The sequence below is a fragment of the Pelodiscus sinensis genome, chromosome 31, assembly GCF_049634645.1.
Source record: "Pelodiscus sinensis isolate JC-2024 chromosome 31, ASM4963464v1, whole genome shotgun sequence".
NCBI lineage: Eukaryota > Metazoa > Chordata > Testudines > Trionychidae > Pelodiscus > Pelodiscus sinensis.
In genome coordinates this window covers 702269-723439 of record NC_134741.1, presented here as the reverse complement: position 1 = coordinate 723439, position 21171 = coordinate 702269, and the positions used below count along the sequence as shown (strand labels likewise).

At 49.1% G+C, this 21171-nt stretch overlaps 2 protein-coding genes across 13 annotated transcripts in view; one reads left to right on the top strand and one right to left on the bottom strand.

Annotated features, from left to right (window-relative positions):
* Nucleotides 1-5240: 5240 nt before the first annotated feature.
* The window catches only part of LOC102461022 (uncharacterized), a 16293-nt gene continuing 362 nt past the window's right edge, over nucleotides 5241-21171 (bottom strand). The window contains exons 1-9 of one of the 12 annotated variants that reach the window (XR_012898289.1): nucleotides 21003-21125; nucleotides 19982-20451; nucleotides 17070-17165; nucleotides 16252-16482; nucleotides 15152-15267; nucleotides 14537-14596; nucleotides 10469-11322; nucleotides 6630-6737; nucleotides 6295-6326 (exon numbers count right to left, since the gene is read on the bottom strand). Coding sequence is in view for 5 of the 12 variants with exons in the window: in XM_075912924.1 (XP_075769039.1) it covers nucleotides 6049-6326; nucleotides 6630-6737; nucleotides 14537-14596; nucleotides 15152-15267; nucleotides 16252-16376 (687 nt within the window). In the remaining 7 variants the exon portion in view is untranslated. The other 11 variants (XR_012898291.1, XR_012898292.1, XR_012898295.1 and 8 more) reach the window with 11 other exon arrangements.
* Nucleotides 20999-21171, top strand: part of LOC102449784 (uncharacterized) — a 16548-nt gene continuing 16375 nt past the window's right edge. The window contains exon 1 of the mRNA XM_075912834.1: nucleotides 20999-21137. The gene's annotated coding sequence lies outside the window, so the exon portion shown is untranslated. The remainder of the gene's footprint in view (nucleotides 21138-21171) is intronic.

Here is a 21171-nt window from a genome sequence, read left to right as displayed (position 1 = left end):
AATAAGATCCTCCGGAAAAGGGCACTTTTTCCGGAGGATCGGGGCCAGTCTAGACGCTCTTTTCCGGCTTTTTTAAAAGCCGGAAAAAAGCGGCGGACATTTTTATTTAAATGCCGCGGGGGATATTTAAATCCCCCGCGGATTTCCCTACGACGACTCGTGAAATTTACATGCCCCTTCCGGAAGAGGGGCCAGTGTAGACGTAGCCGGTTTGTTGGGGGCAGGTGAGCAAAGCCCACAGGTAAGTGCTGCATGTGCGGGACTGGGAGATGGATTGGAAATGGGGGGGACTACGGCCTATAATGGCAAGGAGAAAGGAGGGTCAGGGCACAACAGGGAGGCAAGATCAAATCAGTATCTTAGATGCCTATATACAAATGCGAGAAGTATGGGTAATAAGCAGGAAGAACTGGAATTGCTAACCAATAAATACAACTATGATATCATTGGTATTACAGAAACCTGTAATTGGTGGGATGGGACGCATGATTGGAATGTTGGTATGGAAGGGTACGGCTTGCTGAGGAAGGACAGACAGGGAAAAAAGGGAGGAGGGGTTGCCTTGTATATTAAAAATGTACACACTTGGACTGAAGTGAAGATGAACGTAGGAGATAGCTACGTGTAGAGAGTCTCTGGGTTAAGCTAAAAGGGGTAAAAAACGAGGGTGATATCATGCTAGGAGTCTACTACAGGCCACCTAGCCAGGTGGAAGAGGTGGATGAGGCCTTTTTTAAACAATTAACAAAACTATCCAAAGCCCAAGATTTGGTGGTGATGGGGGACTTCAACTATCCAGACATATGTTGGGAAACTAACACAGCGAGACACAGGCTATCCAATAAGTTTCTGGACTGCATTGGAGACAACTTTCTGTTTCAGAAGGTTGAAAAAGCTACCAGAGGAGAAGCTGTTCTGGATTTGGTTTTAACAAATAGGGAGGAACTAGTTGAGAACTTGAAAGTGGAAGACGGTATAGGGGACAGTGATCATGAAATAACAGAGTTCATGATCTTAAGGAAAGGTAGAAGGGAGACCAGCAAAATTGAGGTAATGGATTTCAGGAAGGCAGATTTTGATAAGCTCAGAGAACTTGTAGGTAAGGTCCCATGGGAAGCAAGACTGAAGGGAAAAACAACTGAGGAGAGTTGGAAGTATTTCAAAGGGACGTTGTTAAGGGCCCAAAAGCAAACAATTCCGCTGTGTAGGAAAGATAGAAAATATGGCAAAAGACCAGCTTGGCTTAACAAGGAGATCTTGCACGATCTCAAAATAAAAAAGGAGTCATATAAAAAATGGAAACTAGGACAACTAACAAAGGAAGAATATAGGCAAGCAACACGGGAATGCAGGGGCAAGATTAGAAAGGCAAAGGCACAAAATGAGATCAAACTAGCTACAGGCATAAAGGGAAACAAGAAGACCTTTTATAAATACATTAAAAGCAAGAGGAAGACCAAGGACAGGGTAGGCCCACTGCTTAGTGAGGAGGGAGAAGCAGTAACAGGAAATTTGGAAATGGCGGAGATGCTCAATGACTTCTTTGTTTCGGTCTTCACCGAGAAGTCTGGAGGTGTGCCTAACGTAGTGAATACAAGCAGAGAGAGGGTAACTTTAGAAGATAGGATACACAAAGAACAAGTTAAAAATCACTTAGGAAAGTTAGATGTCAGCAAGTCACCAGGTCCTGATGAAATGCATCCCAGGATACTCAAGGAGCTGATAGAGGAGGTATCTGAGCCTTTAGCTATGATCTTTGAAAAATCATGGCAGACAGGGGAGATTCCAGAAGACTGGAAAAGGGCAAATATTGTGCCCATCTATAAAAAGGGGAATAAGAACAACCCAGAAAACTACAGACTGGTCAGTTTAACCTCTGTCCCAGGGAAGATAATGGAGCAGGTAATTAAGGAAATCATATGCAAACACTTGGAAGGTAATAAAGTGATAGGGAATAGCCAGCATGGGTTTGTGAAGAACAAGTCATGCCAAACTAATCTGATAGCTTTCTTTGATAAGATAATGAGCCTTGTGGATAAGGGAGAAGCGGTGGATGTCATATACCTAGACTTTAGTAAGGCATTTGATATGGTCTCGCATGATATTCTTATTGATAAACTAGGCAAATATAACTTAGATAGGGCCACGATAAGGTGGGTGTATAATTGGCTGGATAACCGTAGTCAGAGAGTTGTTGTTAATGGTTCTAAATCCTGCTGGAAAAGGATAACAAGTGGAGTTACTCAAGGGTCTGTTTTGCGACCCGTACTGTTCAATATCTTCATCAATGATGTAGATATTGGGATACAGAGTACGCTTATTAAGTTTGCAGATGATACCAAACTGGGTGGGGTTGCGACTTCTTTGGAGGATAGGGACATAATTCAAAATGACCTTAGCAAGTTAGAGAAATGGTCAGAGGTAAACAGGATGAGGTTTAATAAAGAGAAATGCAAAGTGCTCCACTTAGGAAGGAACAATCAGTTCCATACATATAAGATGGGAAGCGACTGTCTAGGAAGGAGCATGGCAGAAAGGGATCTAGGGGTCATAGTGGACCACAAGTTGAATATGAGTCAACAGTGTGATGCTGTTGCAAAAAAAGCAAATATGATTCTAGGTTGTATCAACAGGGCTACGTCTACACTGGCCCCTTTTCCGGAAGGGGCATGTAAATTTCACCTGTCGTCGTAGGGAAATCCGCGGGGGATTTAAATATCCCCCGCGGCATTTAAATAAAAATGTCGGCCGCTTTTTACCTCAAAGTAGGAATAAGACCCTCCGGAAAAGGGCACTTTTTCCGGAGGATCGGGGCCAGTGTAGACGCTCTTTTCCGGCTTTTTTAAAAGCCGGAAAAAAGCGGCGGACATTTTTATTTAAATGCCGCGGGGGATATTTAAATCCCCCCCGGATTTCCCTACGACGACAGGTGAAATTTACATGCCCCTTCCGGAAAAGGGGCCAGTGTAGACGTAGCCCAGGTGTGTTGTAAGCAAAACTCGTGAAGTCATTCTGCTGCTCTACTCTGCACTAGTTAGGCCTCAGCTGGAGTACTGTGTCCAGTTCTGGGCGCCACATTTCAAGAAAGATGTGGAGAAATTGGAAAGGGTACAGAGAAGAGCGACAAGAATGATTAAAGGTCTAGAGAACATGACCTATGAAGCCAGGCTTCATGAACTGGGCTTGTTTAGTTTGGAAAAAAGAAGATTAAGGGGGGACATGATAGCAGTTTTCAAATATCTAAAAGGGTGTCACAAGGAGGAAGGAGAAAATTTGTTCCTCTTGGTTTCTGAGGACAGGACAAGGAGTAATGGGCTTAAAGTGCAGCAGGGGAGGTTTAGATTGGACATTAGGAAAAAATTGCTAACTGTCAGGGTGGTCAAATATTGGAATAAATTGCCAAGGGAGGTGGTGGAATCTCCCTCTCTGGAGATATTTAAGAACAGGTTAGATAGACATCTGTCAGGGATGGTGTAGGTGGAGCTTGGTCCTGCCTTGAGGGCGGGGGGTTGGACTCTATGACCTCTTGAGGTCCCTTCCAGTCCTATTCTATGATTCTATGTCTGCACTGAGATAACAGCCCTGTGGCCAGGCTGTAGCTGGCCCAGCTCAGCTGTACTTGGCCTGAACAGCTTTGGTTGGGAGATTAGAAACCTGCAGACAGGGGCATCTCTGGGAGGGGGGGCGGGGTAGAGAATGTCACAGTGTCAGGGCAACTGTCATGCCCCCCATCTTCCTTTCCTCCAGCCCCTCTGCTGAGAGATACTGACCACTGTCATTGCTTAAACTGCATGCAGAGCTTGTGACAAAGGCTAGCATATGGTTAAAATACAATGAACATTCTGGTGAGTTCTCATTAGTGTTGTGCTGTCTGCACATCTAACTAACTAGAGATCAAAGTGCATGACCCGATGGCCTTCACAGAGAGAGAAAACCCACAACACAGGGCAGGGCATTTCTAAGAGTGAAACATACGGACATCTTTTAAGCCTCAGAATCTAGGAAATAAACTTACTCATTTTCTTCTGCAGTGGCTAAACCTGCTTTATTTCTTGCCTCATTACGTGACTGTGTTAGTTAAAAAGTTCTGTGTGTCATTGTACTAAAACAAACACAAGTTCACATGAACAAATGATCTGGAGTAGTCCAGAAAAGCCCACCAGAAACTATACCCAGAGACGGAACCAGGGCTCTGAGATGGGACCAGTCATGCTCTGCTGGGAGGTTCATTGGGATTTCCCTGTCCACACCAGGTCTTTCTCCTGCAGCCCTCAGAAGCCGGACTTAGGACCACAGAAACCACACTGGGATTCCTGAGTATGGGAAGCCAAGGCCACTGGTCAGTGACCCTTCGGGTGCATCTACACAGCAGCCTTATTTTGGAATTACAGGGCATGCCTACACAGCAAGCCGTTATTTGGAAATAACATCCACCTGGAGGACTTGGTCTTTTGGCTGGGCTGCATCTGAAGGAAGGAGCCGAAGACCCCAGGGTGGGGGAGAGCCCTGGTTTGGAGGGGCAGCTGGAAAAGAGGTTTTAGGGGGAGTTTATAAAAGTTTGTACTGAAGTTTCAGTGGAGCATTAACAAAGCATTTTTTGTTACCTTTGAGTTTGTAATCTGCTTTGCTCTGCCTTTTCTCACTTATCACCACTTAAATCCTACAGCTTGTACTTAATAAAACCACTTTTACTTACTATCAAGCCTAGTGTAAACAATTACTACCTATGGGAGCAATCAGTATGCACATTCCCCTTTCATTGCTAAATGGGGCTTATCCCATTCTTTGGGGTTTGATCCCATTTGGGGAACGCAATCCCAGGAAATTGGGCCCTAAACTGCACTCTCCTCAGACCTGAAGAGGTTCAGCATCTGTACTGCTGCTCAGAGTCGGGGGTGGGAATCTCAGCTCGGGGTCTTGGCCAGGGGAGACTAAGGAGCTGCCCCAGCAGGACCGGGTGGTGAGAAGCCCCAGAGAGCAGAAAGGTGAGTGGCAGTGGCCAGGTCAGTACCCCAGGAGGCCCTCCCCAAGGGGTCTTCTGGGACCACAGCCACCTGGCCAGACAGCTTAAAGGGAACTCAGGTTATAGGCTTCTCCCCTCTGTGGACTGTCTAATCTTTAACAAAGTCTGACTTGTGTTTGCAGAAAAGGCTTCAATCAGAGCTTTTATAAGGCGACTCCCTTGTATGTATTCTGATGGCTAGTAACACAGAGGCACTGACTCCAACAGTCAGAGCAATTGAAAAGTTTCTTTCCTGTGTGGGTCTTCTTATGGTTTAAAAGGCTTGAGCGGTGACTGAAGATTTTCCCGCAGTCAGAGCAATTGAAAGGTTTCTCTCCTGTGTGGATCCTGCTATGGCTAAAAAGGTCTGAGCTTCTTAAGCTTTTCCCACCGTCAGAGCAGCTGAAGGGTTTCTCTCCTGTGTGGGTCATCCTATGTCTAACAAGGTCAGTGCTGAAACTGAAGCTTTGTCCACAGTCAGAGCAATTGAAAGGTTTCTCTCCTGTGTGGCTCCACCAATGGGTTATAAGGTCTGCGTTACTACTGAAGCTTTTTCCGCAGTCAGAGCAGTAGAAGGGTTTTTTCCCTGTTTGGGTCCTCCTATGTCTAACAAGGTGTGAAATCTGACTGAAGCTTTTCCCGCAGTCAGAGCAATTGAAAGGCTTCTCCTCTGTGTGGCTCCTCGTATGGGTAACAAGGTTTGAGCTACTACTGAAGTTTTTCCCGCAGTCAGAGCAATTGAAGGGTTTCTCTCTTGTGTGGGTCCTCCTATGGGTAACAAGGTTTGACTTCTGACTGAAGGTTTTCCCACACACAGAGCAATTGAAAGGCTTCTCTCCTGTGTGAGCCATCCTATGCATAACAAAGTGTGAGTTTGTACTGAAGTTTTTCCCACAGTCAGAGCAATTATGGGGTGTGTCTCTTGTATGTATTTTCTGATGGTTTGTAAAGTGTGAGTGCTCACTGAAGCTTTTCCCAGAGTCAGAGCACTTGAAGGGCTTCTTCCCGTATGGACCCTTTGATGTTCAAGAAGAGTTTCACAGTCACTACACGTGCAGGGTGACTGTTGATGGGGGATTTCCTGTTGAACAGTTTGTGTTTCTTTTCTCCCCTGTGCTCCAGTTACTGGAGTTACACTGTCCCTCTCCTAGATGGTTTCCCTGCTGCTTTTCTGGGCTATGCTGACTCTCACAGCTCTCCCCTTGCTCACATATCTGGAAAACACGTCCTTCAGATCGTCTCAATAATAGTCCACATGGGGACACTTGCTCCAGTCCTTCCTGCTGAAGACTCTTTTCATGGTTCTCAGTCAGTGTCCCATCACCTGTTGGAATAGAGAAATGATCCAGACAGGAGTTATTCTCCACAATGAGCTGCAAAGAAACTCTAAAAGAGGAATAGAAAAGGGGACACACTCAAATAATGGTCAAATTATCATGAGCTGAGTTCTCTGTGGAAGAGTTATGAAGGAGGAGGGCGAAGAAAACCCAGTCTTTCTCGCCCACCACACTGTGACTGGAGTTGAAGACAAGCTGAACAGTCAGTCAGACTTCATGAAAACACACAGGTTACATCTTCTATAAGGAAACAAACTGATTCAGAAACCAATGTCTAACTGATTGCTCACCTGTCTGGGTGTTGCTGATGATCTCCTCTTCCTCACAGCTCGGAGGATCTGGGAACCACAACTCCTCCTCTCGCTCCACCCAGGAGATCACATCGGAGACTGGAAATCCTGTTTGGAGAGCAATGAACCAAGTACTGATATTGTTCATTAAGGTTTGTGCCATTACTGCTGCCAGAGCCAGGATCTGAGTCACCCACCCAGAGAGGCTCCTTTCCCAACCTTGCAGAGACTGGGCTCTGGCTGGTACAAGATCCCAGGACACACTCTCCTGCAGTAAAGATGCATCACCCCTCAGCCTTGGGAATAGCCCAGCTCATTCCCCAGGGCAGCTAAGTGCTCTGCTGCACTCTCTAGTGCAGTGATCTCCAACATTTTACACCCAAGATCACTTTTTAAATCTCAGAACAGGCAAAGATCTACTGCCACACCCCTTCCTTGAAGCCCCACCCTCTATTCTCCTCCTGTCCATCACTTGCTATTCCCAGCTCTTACTTACACTCTGATAACGTTTATTTTTAAATTATGCGATACATAAAATTAAAATCATGTGTTTATAGTTATGAAATAAATGGTCTGTTTTTATTTGCTATTTAAATCTAAAATTAAGCATTTATAATTATACATTTTGTGGGGACAGAGTTCTGCGGCTGGTGGCAGGGGAGAGGGAACAGGGTGCTGAGAGGGCAGAAGACAGGGTTCTGCAGCAGGGGACAGAGTGCCAGTGGGGACAGGTTTCTGCAGCTGGGGACAGGGAGCAAGTGGGGACAGAGTTTGGGGAGTGGGGACAGGAATAGATTCATAGACTTTAAGGTCAGAAGGGACCATTATGATCATCTAGTCTGACCCCCTGCACAGTGCAGGCCACAAAATCTCACCCACCCCTCCTAGAATAATCCTCTCACCTATATCTCAGATATTGAAGCCTTCAAATACTTTGAAGACCCCAAGATGCAGAGAATCCTCTAGCTGTGATCTGTACCCCATGCTACAGAGGAAGGCAAAAAACCTCCAGGGCCTCTGCCAATGTACCCTGGAGGAAAATTCCTTCCCGACCCCAAATATGGCGATCAGCTAAACCCTGAGCATGTGGGCAAGACTCATCAGCCAGACACCCAGAAAGTTCTCTATAGTAACTCCTATCATCCCTCCATTGACCTATTTCCCACTGATAATGAATGGTCAATTAGTTACCAAGATCATGTTCTCATCAAACCATCCCTTTCATAAACCCATCTAGTTTAATCTTGAAGCCAGATAGATCTTTTGCCTCCACTACTTCCCTTGGAAGGCCGTTCCAGAACTTCACTCCTCTAATGGTTAGAAACCTTCATCTAATCTCAAGTCTAAACTTCCTACTAGCCAGCTTATAACCATTTGTTCTTGTATCCACACTGGTATTAAACTTAAATAATTCCTCTCCCTCCCTGGTATTTATCCCTCTAATATATTTAAAAAGTGCAATCATGTCCCCCCTCAGCCTTCTTTTGGTTAAAGTAAACAAGCCAAGCTCCTTGAGTCTCCCTTCATAAGACAGGTTTTCCATTCCTCGGATCATCCTAATGGCTCTTCTTTGTACCTGTTCCAGTTTGAATTCATCCTTCTTAAGCATGGGAGACCAGAACTGCACACAGTATTCCAAATGGGGTCTCACCAATGCCTTGTATAATGGCACTAAAACCTCCTTACCCCTACTAGAAATACCTCGTCTAATACATCCCAAGATCGTATTAGCCTTTTTCACGGCCATGTCACAATGGCGGCTCAGTCATTCTATAATCAACCAGGACTCAGAGGTCCTTCTCCTCCTCCGTTACTTCCAACTGATGTGTCTCCAGCTTATAACTAAAATTCTTGTTATTAATCCCTAAATGCATAACCTTACACTTCTCACTATTAAATTTCATCCTATTGCTATCTCTCCAATTTACAAGATCTTCCTGTATGATATCCCGATCCTTTTCTGAATTGGCAATAGCTCCCAACTTTGTGTCATCCGCAAATTTTATTAGGACACTTCCACTTTTGGTGCCAACATCAGCAATAAAAAGATTAAATAAAATTGGCCCCAAAACTGATCCCTGAGGAACTCCGCTAGTAACCTTCCTCCAACCTGACAGTTGGGAATAGGGACAGAGTTCTGTGGCTGGGGCCAGGGGAGTGGGGCCAGAGTTCTGTGACTAGGGACAGGGAAGTGGGGACAGGAGTGGGGACAGCATTCTGTGGCTGGGGACAGGGGAGAGGGGACAGCATTCTGTGGCTAGGGAGTGGGGTGCCAGTGGAGGCAGAGAATCCCCTGCATCTCCCTCCTCCCAGGATTCTCCCCCCCCCCCCAGGGAAACCAGCATGTACCTGCCCTGGGGCCAACCCCACGCGGCGCAGGGAAGCCCCGTGCGTGCCTTCCCTGGGGCCGACCCCCCCCGCACAGAGAAGCCCTGCGCACGTGCGCCTGCCCAGGAGGCCAATCCCCCCACCCGTGCATGGAAACCTCGCGCGCGCACCTGTCCCCGGGCCGACCCCCCCCCCCGCCATGCAGGGAAGCCCCGTGAGCACGCCTTCTCAGAGGGCCGACCCCCCCGGCGCAGGAAAACCCCACGCACGCTTGCCCCAGCACTAACCCCCCCCCCCGCACAGGGAAGCCCTGCGCACGCGCCTGCCCAGGGGGCCAACCCCTCCCCGCACAAGGAAGTCCCGCGCGCGCTTGTCCCGGCACCAACCCCCCCCACGCGTGCCGGGAAACCCCCTGCGCGCCTACCATGGGGCTGACTCACTCCTCCTGTGCGGTGCTGGGAGCTGATGCTCCCTCCTGCAGTACACCGGCAGAGCAGCTAGTGCACTTCTGGAATCGCCAGAAGTGGCGCTAAGCTGCGGGACTTCTGTCCATCCCCGGGAAGCTGACACTACCTCCATTTTCACTTGGAGGTAGGTAGTGGGGCTTCTTGGGGGTGGGAGGGAAATGGGGGTGGGGCAGACAGGATGTCTCACGAGCAACTGGTCGAGGCCTCCCGAGCGACTAGTAGATCGCGCTCGACCTGTTGGTGACCACGGCTCTAGGGTACAACTCAGTCCCCCGCACAGCCCGTTCCATCCGCTTGGCTGGACAGGAACACACTGCTCAGATGGGAAGCTCTAGTGAGGGCATGAAGGTGTGACACCAAGGTCCCCAGGTAGGGCTCAGACTGCAGCTGCCACATGGCAGGTCACTAGGAGTTGGAGATGAAGCATCCAGCAGATGTCTAGCTCCCCAAGCCACTGTCCACAAAACCCCTGGCTGGTAGGCTGGGCTTGCCCTGATCTTTGGCTCAGATGTTCTACTCGGGCCAGGAAGAGGCAGAGGAAGTTGCCTGAGCATCTAAGGGAATCCTTGGTTGGTTGCTTCATGTCCTGCCTATGTGCCACACTCCTGATCGCAATTGCCTGTGTCTGGTTGGGCCCTGCCAGCTGCCACAACAGTTGCCATTCCCATGCCTGCCCAGGATGGCGCTGGGCTTCTGTTGGGGCATGCCAGAGCAGAGCTGGGACATGCTGCTTCTCTGGTGCTTGTGGCTGTTGCTCAGCTCCCCCTATGCAGCCTCTGTTCTACGATTCTGTCAGCCGACGGTCAGGGCTCCCTATATCTGTCCCTTAAGACCGGCTGAAGTTCTTTTAAATTGTGCCTGGTTCTGTTACAGCAACTGAAGGAGTCAGGTTAAAACTTAAACAGTTACAGGTTTATTGAGGAAGCTTATAAATCATATGGTCACAATGGCTATTGCTCTATTTCTTAACTACTAGCAAAATATAGATCTTAAAAATGGTTACAAAGATAAAGATAGAAATAATGGTACCAAGTAACAGCTTACTCTTTCTATGTGTACACTTAAGACAGAGGACCACATCCAGGTACAATTTTTACCCCCTTCTGTGCCTCTCAACTCCAGCATGTCAGGCCAGGGCCGGTCCCTCAATTCCTAGGAAAGACGAAAATACGAGGTGGGCGTCCCCATAGAACCTCGGGAGGTCAAACACCTAACCCGACCAGCAGGTAGAGGGTAGAATGACACTCAAAAGAGAGTGTGCTGCTGTACCACCTTTATACTCATGGGGTCCCGTATTTCTTTTTCTTGTCTGTCATGCCAAATGGGGCTGGTCTGTCTTTTGTGAGACCAGTTCTTACAAGGGACTTGTGAACTTAATTTACACTTGTAAGAGAGATAACTAAATTGGAATTACTGGGGATTCTTTTCTCAGTGGGAAATTCCTCTCCCAGGGACTGTGTGTGTGTTCGAATCAACATGGGTGCCAGCCGGGGGCAGTTCTCGCAGCCTCGAGGCCAGCTTATTGACTTAATCACTCTCTCTCCACATATCTGTGTTTTCAGCTTCTCAGGATCAGATGAGCCAGCATAGACTATGCTGATTTTACTGCTCCTTCTCTGCCCTGTATGCTTCAGAGAGGCAAATAAGATGGATGAGATGGGGGTGGGGGCAGTCTGTCTGGCTACAGCTGCCAGTAGCAGCCTTTGTGTGGTTTCCAGTCTGGCTCTTGTGGCCAGCCTGGCCTTTGATTTGGTGCCCCTCCAGGGTTGCACAGAATCTATCACTTTTACACCTTGTGAGCGTGTTTCCCTCAGGTTTGGCCGCACCCCTTCTTGGAACTTCATTTTCTGTTCAGAAGATCCACCTGTGACATGACCACGGAGATCATTGTGCTACTGCTGTTAAATAAGATAAACAGTCATCACATCAGAACATTCCCATTGACGTAGCACTCAGCACACTTCACAAAAGGTTTATTGCAGCTGTGTATGTCCATTCTTTTTGAACTAGAACAGGCTGAGGTCTGGCAAAATGGTCAAACACTGGGTACCAATTAACCAGGAAAGCACATTCCTGAGCAGGAAGAGGCCAATCAACACACAAATATCCGCAGTAGCTGCAAACATGTCCTAAGAAATGGCTCAGAAAGACACTAACCCTTGTGCACAAGAGTGGGATGAGGGGATAATGGATACGGACATTTTGTTCAAAGAAACAGGTAGGAGGCTAAGAGGGTAGAACACACGGAACAACATGCATCTCGTTTGTGTCAATGTATGAGAAGTCACAGGAGGGGCATGTTGATGCTGGCTGAGGGGCAGCATTCTCACTGCTGACTGAGCTGGTACTGTTATTGGGTTGGAACAAGTCTCTCTATACCTGTGCCTGAGGAGCTGGGACACTAGCACCGTGCTCCTTTTCACAATAAACTTGGCCGAGTGCCTTAGCCTCCAAATGGAGCCTGGATCATTCTTAGTGGCAACCCTGAGCTGTGCTGCATGGATAAGCCGCAGGCTCTGTCAGTGCTGCTGGCATCAGAGCTCCAGAAAGAGCCGCCCTGAACAGCCATAACAACGATCTGCGGCGCTAGCAGAAATTCTAATGGCACTGCAGTCGCTGTGGGAAGCAAAATTATCAATCACAGCAGCACCTGGGAACTCTGGTGTAAATCAGGACTCTACTGTGCTATTGGGGTGCACATATGGAGCTAAGCATTATCCCTCTTTAATGTAGGTATCTTTCCCAGCCCTGAGAAATAGGGACACTCTATAATAGCTATTAAAGAGAGAGGTGACTGCACACAGAGAGTCTAAGGGACTTGATCAAGGTCACACAAGAAGATTGTGACGGGCAGATAACTGAACACAGGTCTCCTGAGCACAAAGCCAGACATTCACACAGGAAGAAAAAGTCCTTACCCGAAGATATTCCACTCTAAAAAGACAAGACAGATGACGTAATTTATCTCCCCTGCACACAGAGGCAAGTGAGCCCCAGAGAGAATGAAACTGAACTTCTGAAAAGAAACCCAGCCTGTGCCTGAAATGCAAGGAGAGCTCTGCTCACGTTTCTCTACTACAGAGCTACCTTGGACAAAATACTCACAGAGCGTGAACTGCCTCATCCACCCTCCCTCAGCCCCAGCATCCAGCCCTTCCCACTGGCAAGAACAGCATGTCACAGAGATTAGCTACAGCCAGGAAGGACTTTGGGAACTGCACCCACCTTCCAGTGGCTCAGCCCACTGCCACAAGGGGAACTTGCAGGCACGAAGATCAGCCAGACCTAGATCCACACCTCTAGTACCTGCTGTTCCTGTCTGAGCCCTTCTACGCACACCTCCAGTCAAGGCACAAGATGGGCAAGATAGGGGGGAAGCGCACTGAGACCTTAGCTGTGGGAAAAGCAGCTCCACTGTTATGTCCCTCAACCTGCTTTTCCTGGGAAGGGACACGGAGGGGACAGTCTTTCACAGAAGAGCCAGGATTATTGGGGCAGATACTTGTGACATTGTGGGCAAAGACAATGAATGATAATGAACCGAACCCAACAGAGCTGCTCCAGAGCCCACCCAGCTTTTGTTACCCAAGGGGACAAGAATCCTTACTCAGCCAATTCACAGCCTCATAATTCTCCTGCATCACATCCCTGTAGAGGGCTCTCTGGCCCGGGTCCAGCAGAGCCCATTCCTCCTCAGAGAAATACACAGCCACCTCCTCCAAGCTCACCGGCTCCACCACGGCCATTTCCTGTCCCTGGCTCTCAAGGCTGGGGGCTGAGCTAGAGACAGACATGGGTGTTCTGCAGCCTGGCAGGTGGAGAAGGCGAATTGGAGACATTTCAGAAGGGGCTTTAATCCTTTCCACACCCCCATTCTCCGCAGGCTTTGTCCCTAGTGACGTGACACATGTGTTAGACTCTGCCACTGTGGACAAAAGTTTTAGTCTAAATATTCCATTAATAGCACACGGGAGTTAGATCCCAAATCTATATTCATTTCTCTCTGCACCCGGCTTGAGTTACAAGATTACTGCATCTGCAACAATGGGATATAGTTTTAAGCACCCAGTGTTTCTGATAAGGCACATATTCACATGCCTGAACATAGACATAGGTTAAATGCAGGCTGCTGTATTTAAAACTCTTAGTCTTCATTCACAGATTTGCAGCACAAACTTTGCCCTCATCTCACAGAGACGTTATAAACCCTTTTCAAAACAGAGAATTAATGAAGTTAAGCATTTGAATGGTGGTGGTATTATTAAATAGGTGTGCTTATTATTAAACACTTGTGCTGAGTGTTAGCAGGATGAGAACTTAAGATTTATGGGATCAGAAGATACCCTCAGTTATGCAGTCTGACGCCCTCAGTGGCACAAGCCATTACACTTAGTCCGGTTACCCAGGCACAAAGGTGTTTCCCTACAGTGTATTTTCTACACAGTCCCCCAGTGATTTGAAGACATCAAGAGATGGGAGAATCCACCAATTCTTTGTTCATTTGTTTCAGCAGCTAATCTTCTTCCCTATCAAACATTTGTGCCTCTTTTCTGGTCTGAAATAGTCTGGCTTCAGCTTTCAATTACTGGCTCTCACTGAGCCGTATCCATTTGAAAAAGTGGGACAAATTTTCATTGGGGGTGGAATGGAAAGTGGCTGAGAGCTGCACTCTTCCATGACATAAATGCAGGAAATGGAGGATCTGGGATGGGCATTGGGAGAAGGAGGATGCTCGGGGTAATGGTTTGGGATGCAGGACAGGTAGAGGGGTCTAGGAGGGAGTTTGGGTGAAGAAGCTTTTCAGCCTATTTACTGTTTGAAACCAACCCCACATTGAAACTGACTGAGCAGTGAAATCTGAACCTGAAGGTGCCGTCCGTTTTGTGCTTTAATTTCACCCCTTTAGCATCACAAACCTATAGACCTGTGTTTCTCCAAATGTCCACAGGTCCCCATGCAGTGCCCCCTGGGGCTCCTCACTGATCACGGGGTGATTTAGGGCTGTGTGCTCTGTGGTCCCTGGGTTTGGTTGGTAACTTCAATGATAATCCCATGAAGATGTTTTCAGAGGAATTCTCACATCACTTAAAGAATTTCCACCAGCAAACTCACCTTGTGTGAAAGCTCCAAGGGATTTTCCTCTTGGTCTCTCCAGTGCAGAGGGCAGAGTGTCTAGTGGGGGAAGGGATAAGAGAGGTGAGATTCCAGGCTCTCCTCTTTATAACAATGTCCCACTCTGAACTCTGCATTTCACTTGTATCAGAGACCAGACAGAATCATACTCAGGTAGTTAGTATGAAAGAGTCTGAACCTTTCATTTCCTCTCACTCGGGCACCTCCCAGCAATGGAGCCAATATCCCTGCAGCCTCACACCTGTCCTAGGAGAGACAAGCTGTACATGAGATTTACTCTTCCCTCCTCACCCCCTCCCACTTGCTTTCTCATTCACTTACAGACTCTTATCATAACCTGGAGATATGGTGGCAGAACACGTGGCCATCACAGTAACTTTAGACATTTTGATCTCTGGAGTTTCAGAGTTTGCAAACCCCTGGCTCTATCTGCAAGCAGTTGGGTCTGTTCACTCAGTGTCTCTAAGGAGAGCAGAGTGATGGGTCCGTCATTCTCTACATGGGAATTGAGGCGGGGAAGGTTGGCTTCAGAGGCCAGATTCAATGGTCTCAGATACTTGAACCACTTTCCCCACATCCATCCCTTTTAGGTACCTTTGAACTCCCTCAGAGTCTCCGACAGAGCAATCGTTTTCTGGTAGAAACCTCTGACTTGTTCTTCTAGTTCAGGGGAAATCTCTTCCGGCAGCTGGAATTGCCCCATATCACTCCTGGACAGAAACAATTAAATGTATTTTGTAAGTCTCAGCTCTAACAGGCCTGGAGTTCGAATTCCTCCAATTCTCCCAGCATGAGAGCAGGGACAACATATCCCATGGCCATGCGACCTTCCCCTCAAAGATCCCATTTCAGTTCTTCACTTCTGGCCTGGGGAGACTGGCTGGGGGAGTAAAGGGGAATAGAGTCTCCATGGCCAACTCACTCCTTGGCCTCCAGACGCTGAGGGACAGGAGGTTCCCATGTGAAGGGCTGAAGGAATCTGTCCACTAGGGATTAGACTGAGACACCAGCTCCCCTCTCCTCAGCTCAGATCTCCAAACAGCCCTCGAGTGGGACAGATTCTTGATCCTGCTGCCCTGGGCTGAATGTGGTCAGTGCCCAGCAGTGACAGGCCCATGTTCCACCCCACAGTCCTGCGACAACCAATCCCCAAGGAGGTGACAGCTCTAGGAAAGACTTGGTCAGACCCTGAATGGGGAATTCCAGAGTCTCAAGTGCGAGGATGAGACCCTCAGAATTAAATGCATCAGAGATATTCATATCTAACATCTGGCTGTAGAGCTCTGGGGAGATGTGGTGCTAACATCCGCTCCAAGCCTTTTCCCTGCTCTGTGCAGTGTGAGGGGAGTGAGAGCCACATACCTACTCAGGGTGTTTCTGACGTCCTAGAAAAAAAGACACAGAAAAGAATCTCAGCCCCATTGGACACACACAGAGGACCTCTGAGAAGGGATTTTGCAAACCTGGGAAGAGAGGCCCTGCCCTGGCCCCAGGGCCATGGATCCCCTGAGTGAATGGGGCTTTGTTATCTCTAACAGATCTGTGCCTGTAACTCTACAAAGCACAAGAGTCATTCACATGGCAGCAACGCACAGGGTGTTACACTGAGTTCTGACAACTGGGACCCAGAACTTGTGATTCAGGAGCCCCCCTTTGCTGTGTGAGGAGCTGAGATGTTTGTCCCTCAGTCTCACCTGCAGGAATTCACTTGTTGGCTTCTGACATGTCCCCTCCATCTCCCCGATTCCCTCGCTGACACTGTCAGGAACCTCTCCATGCAGATTTCCTGTGTCAATCTGGAAACTCCTAATCGCCTCATCTAATTGCTCCAGCTGGGCTAGGAGTCACTGCTTCTATTCCTTCAGAAACTGCAGCAACTGCTGAAACTCAGCCACAATCATCTGCCTCTTGGCTTGGGTCCATTTCTGTGTGAAAACAGGGAAAGGGCTGGTCAGGGGCATAGATGGAGCCCACAGCCCTTTCACAGGGAGCTGAGTGCACAGTAGGGAGAATTTCTTGGAAAACCCTAAAATTTGTGACATTTGACTCTTTGTGATTACTAGGGAGATGCGTCTCTTCCAGCATCTCCTTTGCCCTGTGTCCCTCTGAAAGGGATGTTCCCATGTCTGTCATGGGCAGCATCTTTTGTTATTCATGGGCTCTAGGAATTCAGATCCAGAGCACGAGGAGGCAGGACTCAGCACCCGCCTGACAGAGATATCCAGGGAAGAGAAAGAAGCAAACATATAAATGCACCAAGTTAGCAGACAGTCCTACAGGGGCACATTCAGCTCACTTGGGGAGGATGTTTGGGAAAGCCACAAAGGATGGACATTAACTCATGTACTGACACGGATGCTCAAGGCCTTTCTACACATGGATCTCAGCCAGCAATTCATGATCCAGGAGAAACACAAACAAGCCCAACCTCACCAAGGCCACACAGGAGTCTGCCTCCTAACAGAGCCCTCCCACTGCCAGTCCCTGCTGGTCCCTAGCCACAAGCACTTACCAGATACTCCTGGCTTTTCCCGTCTGCTGTTTTTTTCCTTCTCAGCAGCTTTTCTCTCTCCTCCCTCAGAGTCTTCAAACAAGTCTCCAATTTTTCCTGAAAAAACAGAGATAAGCACAAGGGCAAACCACATTAGATGTTTGGAGCCCATCTGTCTGTCTTTAAGAGAGTCCCAGTTCTGTGGAGCTCTGTCCCTGTCTAGCAGTGACTCAGCCCTGAACATGGCTTTGTCCATAGAAAAATACACAGGAGGAGACTGCGGATGCAGCGGGACACCTACGAGCGTGGGGGACAGATTGGTGGTGGCACCTTCATAAAGAATGATGCAGGTGATTAACAATATAATCATTGTAACCAATTACAATTTTATCAGTGACAGTATTTTTTAAGCTGCTGACAGGCAGGGTTGATAGTGGAAACGGGCTCTCCTGGGGATCTCTTGCGAGGTCTGCCAGGGTGGCCACAAGAACTGCTGGTCAATGGGAATGCCCAGAAGCTGCAGACTGACTTTAGCTGCCAGAGGCAAGTGGGCACTTCAGGGGTAGTGGGGAGTTTAACCAGTAATTGGCACCGAAAAACATTAACTCATCAGTTAACTAGTTTGAACTCTTGCTACAATTCAGTTGAATCCCAGTTCTGCCTGGCATAGACCTGTGCTTCCTGAAACCTTGCTATGGGTGGAGTGAAAGCACTCCGGGACCCACACAGCATCCAGCCCAGCAACCTCATCTAGTGCCAGCTGCTGCATCAGAGTTTAACTCCTCACAGAGCAGCCCAGAAGTTCAGCATCCCAGTAGGAAACCTCTTCTCCCTGCTGAACCTAGGGCTTTATCAGGCACCTTTCTCTCCTAACAGCCACACTTCATCACTGTTCAGTGATGCTGAGGGACAGGGAGCAGTATAGTCTAAGGGTACGTCTAGACTACATGCCTCTGTCGCCAGAGGCATGTAGATGAGGCTACCAGACATAGTAAAATGAAGCGGCAATTTAAATAATCGCCGCTTCATTTAAAGTTACATGGCTGCCGCGCTGAGCCGACAAACAGCTGATCAGCTGTTTGTCGGCTCAGCGCGATAGTCTGGACGTGCGGGTGTCGACATCAAAGGTATTTGTCGACCACCCAGGTATGCCTCCTGGGATGAGGTATACCTGGGTGGTCGACAAATACCTTTGATGTCGCCACCCGCGTGTCCAGACTATCGCGCTGAGCCGACAAACAGCTGATCAGCTGTTTGTCGGCTCAGCGCGGCAGCCATGTAACTTTAAATGAAGCGGCGATTATTTAAATTGCCGCTTCATTTTACTATGTCTGGTAGCCTCATCTACATGCCTCTGGCGACAGAGGCATGTAGTCTAGACGTACCCTAACAATTGGACCAGAGTTCGGGACCAAACTCTATCCCTGATGTGTTTGGCAACTATGAGCAACTTGCTGCCCCACCTTCCATTCCCACAGTTTGTCTAACTGGACTGTGACCTGCTCAAAGCAGGGACTTTCCCTTGGTGGGTATTGTGCAAGGCCCAGACATCATTGCGGATCTATAAGGCAAATGACAGATTATTATTCCTGTTCATCCAATCAGTAACAGCTTGTAACCTCTTCTTCTCCAGTCCCAAGGCAGCTCACTGACAGAGTGGCCTCTAGCTCCTGTGATCTAAACCGCTCTGATTATTAACACCTTCCCTTGTGCAAACACCCCTCTTATCACCAGTGAGGGCTGGGTTTCAGGATTCCAAGCCTCAGAGAAACATTTCCCACATCACGTATCTGTAAAGACTACCAGGTTTAAAACTAATAAAATAAAGTTCTTCTTCACATAGCGTGTAGTCAACCTGTGAAGCTCCTTGCCAGAGGAGACTGTGAAGGCTAGGACTATAAGAGAGTTTAAAGAGAAGCTAGATAATTTCATGGAGGTTGGGTCCATAAAAGGCTATTAGCCAGGGGACAGAAATGGTGTCCCTTGCCTCTGTTTGTCAGAGGCTGGAGAAGGATGGCAGGAGACAAATTGCTTGATCATTGTCTTCAGTCTACCCTCTCTGGAGCACCTGATGCTGGCCACTGTCGGCAGGCAGGCTACTGGGCTAGATGGACCTTTGGTCTGACCCAGTACAGCCGTTCTTATGATGTAAGTTGCCACAAAGCCAGAACATTTACTTTTTACAGCATCTCTTGTACCATGAAGGCTTTGCAGCAGTGGTCACCAACCAGTAGATCAGGATCTACCAGTAGATCTTGGAGCCTCTGACAGGTGATCTTGACTGGTTTGGCTAAGAGGCTATCAAGTGCAGCACTTCAGCTGCCCCCTTTCCCGCCTGCTGCACATCTCCTGCCCTTTGCCTTGAAGCTGTTTCCTTCTCCCACCCTGCATTCTAGCTCCACAAACAGAGGGAGTCTGTAGGCTGCTTTTGAGAGTGGGGCTGGGGTGAGCCTTCCTTAGCCCCAGTGCACCACCACAGAGGAGCCACCTGTGGTAAGCAGTGTTCAGCTGGAGCCTGTATCCTGAATCCCTCTCCTAGTCATGTACCTCTCCTGCACCCCAAACCCCTTTTCTAACCCCGAGCCCCAACTCCCTTACAGAGCCTGAACCCCCTCCTCCACTCCAACCCTCTGCCCCTCCCTGATGAAAAGAAAGGAAGGAAGGAAGGAAGGAAGGATTGGGGAGGGAGAAGGGATGCAGTGAGCAGAGGCGGGGTCTTGGAGAAGGGTCACAAAGGAGGTCGGCAGGAGTATTTGGGTTTGAGGTAGATCCTAGATGGCACTTAGATCCAAAAAGTGATCTCATACTTTAAAAGGCTGGAGACCACTGCTTTACAGAGTTGTTTTACATCTGTGCCCGGTAACAGTCAGTGAAATTAGCCTGTAATGAAAACCCAATGTTATTTCCCATCACACTGGACAGCAACTCTGTACCTTGTACTCCTGGGCAGCTTCCTGTAAGGGCATCAACATGTGAGTTTGGGATCTGTCATACACAATGCAGATGGGAGTTTGAGCCTCTCCACAGAACAGCTTCAGAGCCTCCTGGTGCTCCCCACACACCCTGTCCCATCTTGTTCTCTTTGCTGCCTCAAAACTCAGCGGCTTGGCTAGTTCCACCATGTTTGCCAGCTGCCGATTGGGCCAGAGGGGTCCCTGCTGCTCAGTGTCTCTGCCTTGAGGGCTGAGGGGGGCCTGGCAAAAATTGTTCCCATGCTCCAGAATGACAGGGGCTTTGAAATCCTCCAGACAGACGGGACGCATCACTTCCTTCCAGAGACTTTCCACGGGGCTCTCTGCTGCCATGGCTGCCTCTGGGCTGGGGGACAGGGGACGTATCACTTCCCTGAGCTCAGCAATGGAGGGGCAGGTCCGGGAGGGGGGGGGGGGTGTAGGTACCAGCACTGAGGATACAAAAAATCAAAATTAAAAACCAAAAAAGGCTCAAAAGGTTTGTTTTCTCTCCGCCTCCGCCAGGGCCTCCTCAGGGCCCCTCAACCACCTGCCCCAGCCAGACCTCGCCCCCGTCTGTGCGCCCCTCCCCACCCTGTGTTCAAATCCCCGCCCGCACAATCTGTAGCCCCCTCACAGCCCCTCTGTGCACCGCGGCACCCAGCTCCCCCCGCGCCAGGCCAGCGTGTGTATAATGAAGCGCCAACAACTCAAAGAAGGGAGGGGGCGACTGCAGAGGGAGGCCGGCCCGAGGCGAGGCCATTGCCCGACCGGAGCCTCCCCGCTCCCTGCCCTCAGCGGGCGCGCCCCGATAACCCGCGCCGGACCCATGAGCAGCACAGGACGGCGGGTCACAGCCCCTCACGCCGGACTGCGGCCTCCCCCGCTCCGGCGCCCCGCGGCTCAGGAAGCGCGGGGAAGTCTGCAGCCCGGAGAGTGACGGGCGGGCGGCGGAGTAGAATGGGGGCTGGGGGGAGGGGGAACCGTCAGAAGGCGCATGCACAGCAAGTCCGCGACTCCGAAGACATTCCAGTCCCAGGGCTTAGCTCAGATCGGAAGCTGCTTGGCCACGCCCCCTCCGGCGGAGCTTCCCCGGCCAGAGGCTACTTCCGCTTCTCGGAGCCGGAGCCGGCCGCAGGTGGGGCGGGGTATTTGCAGCGCGTGTAATAACA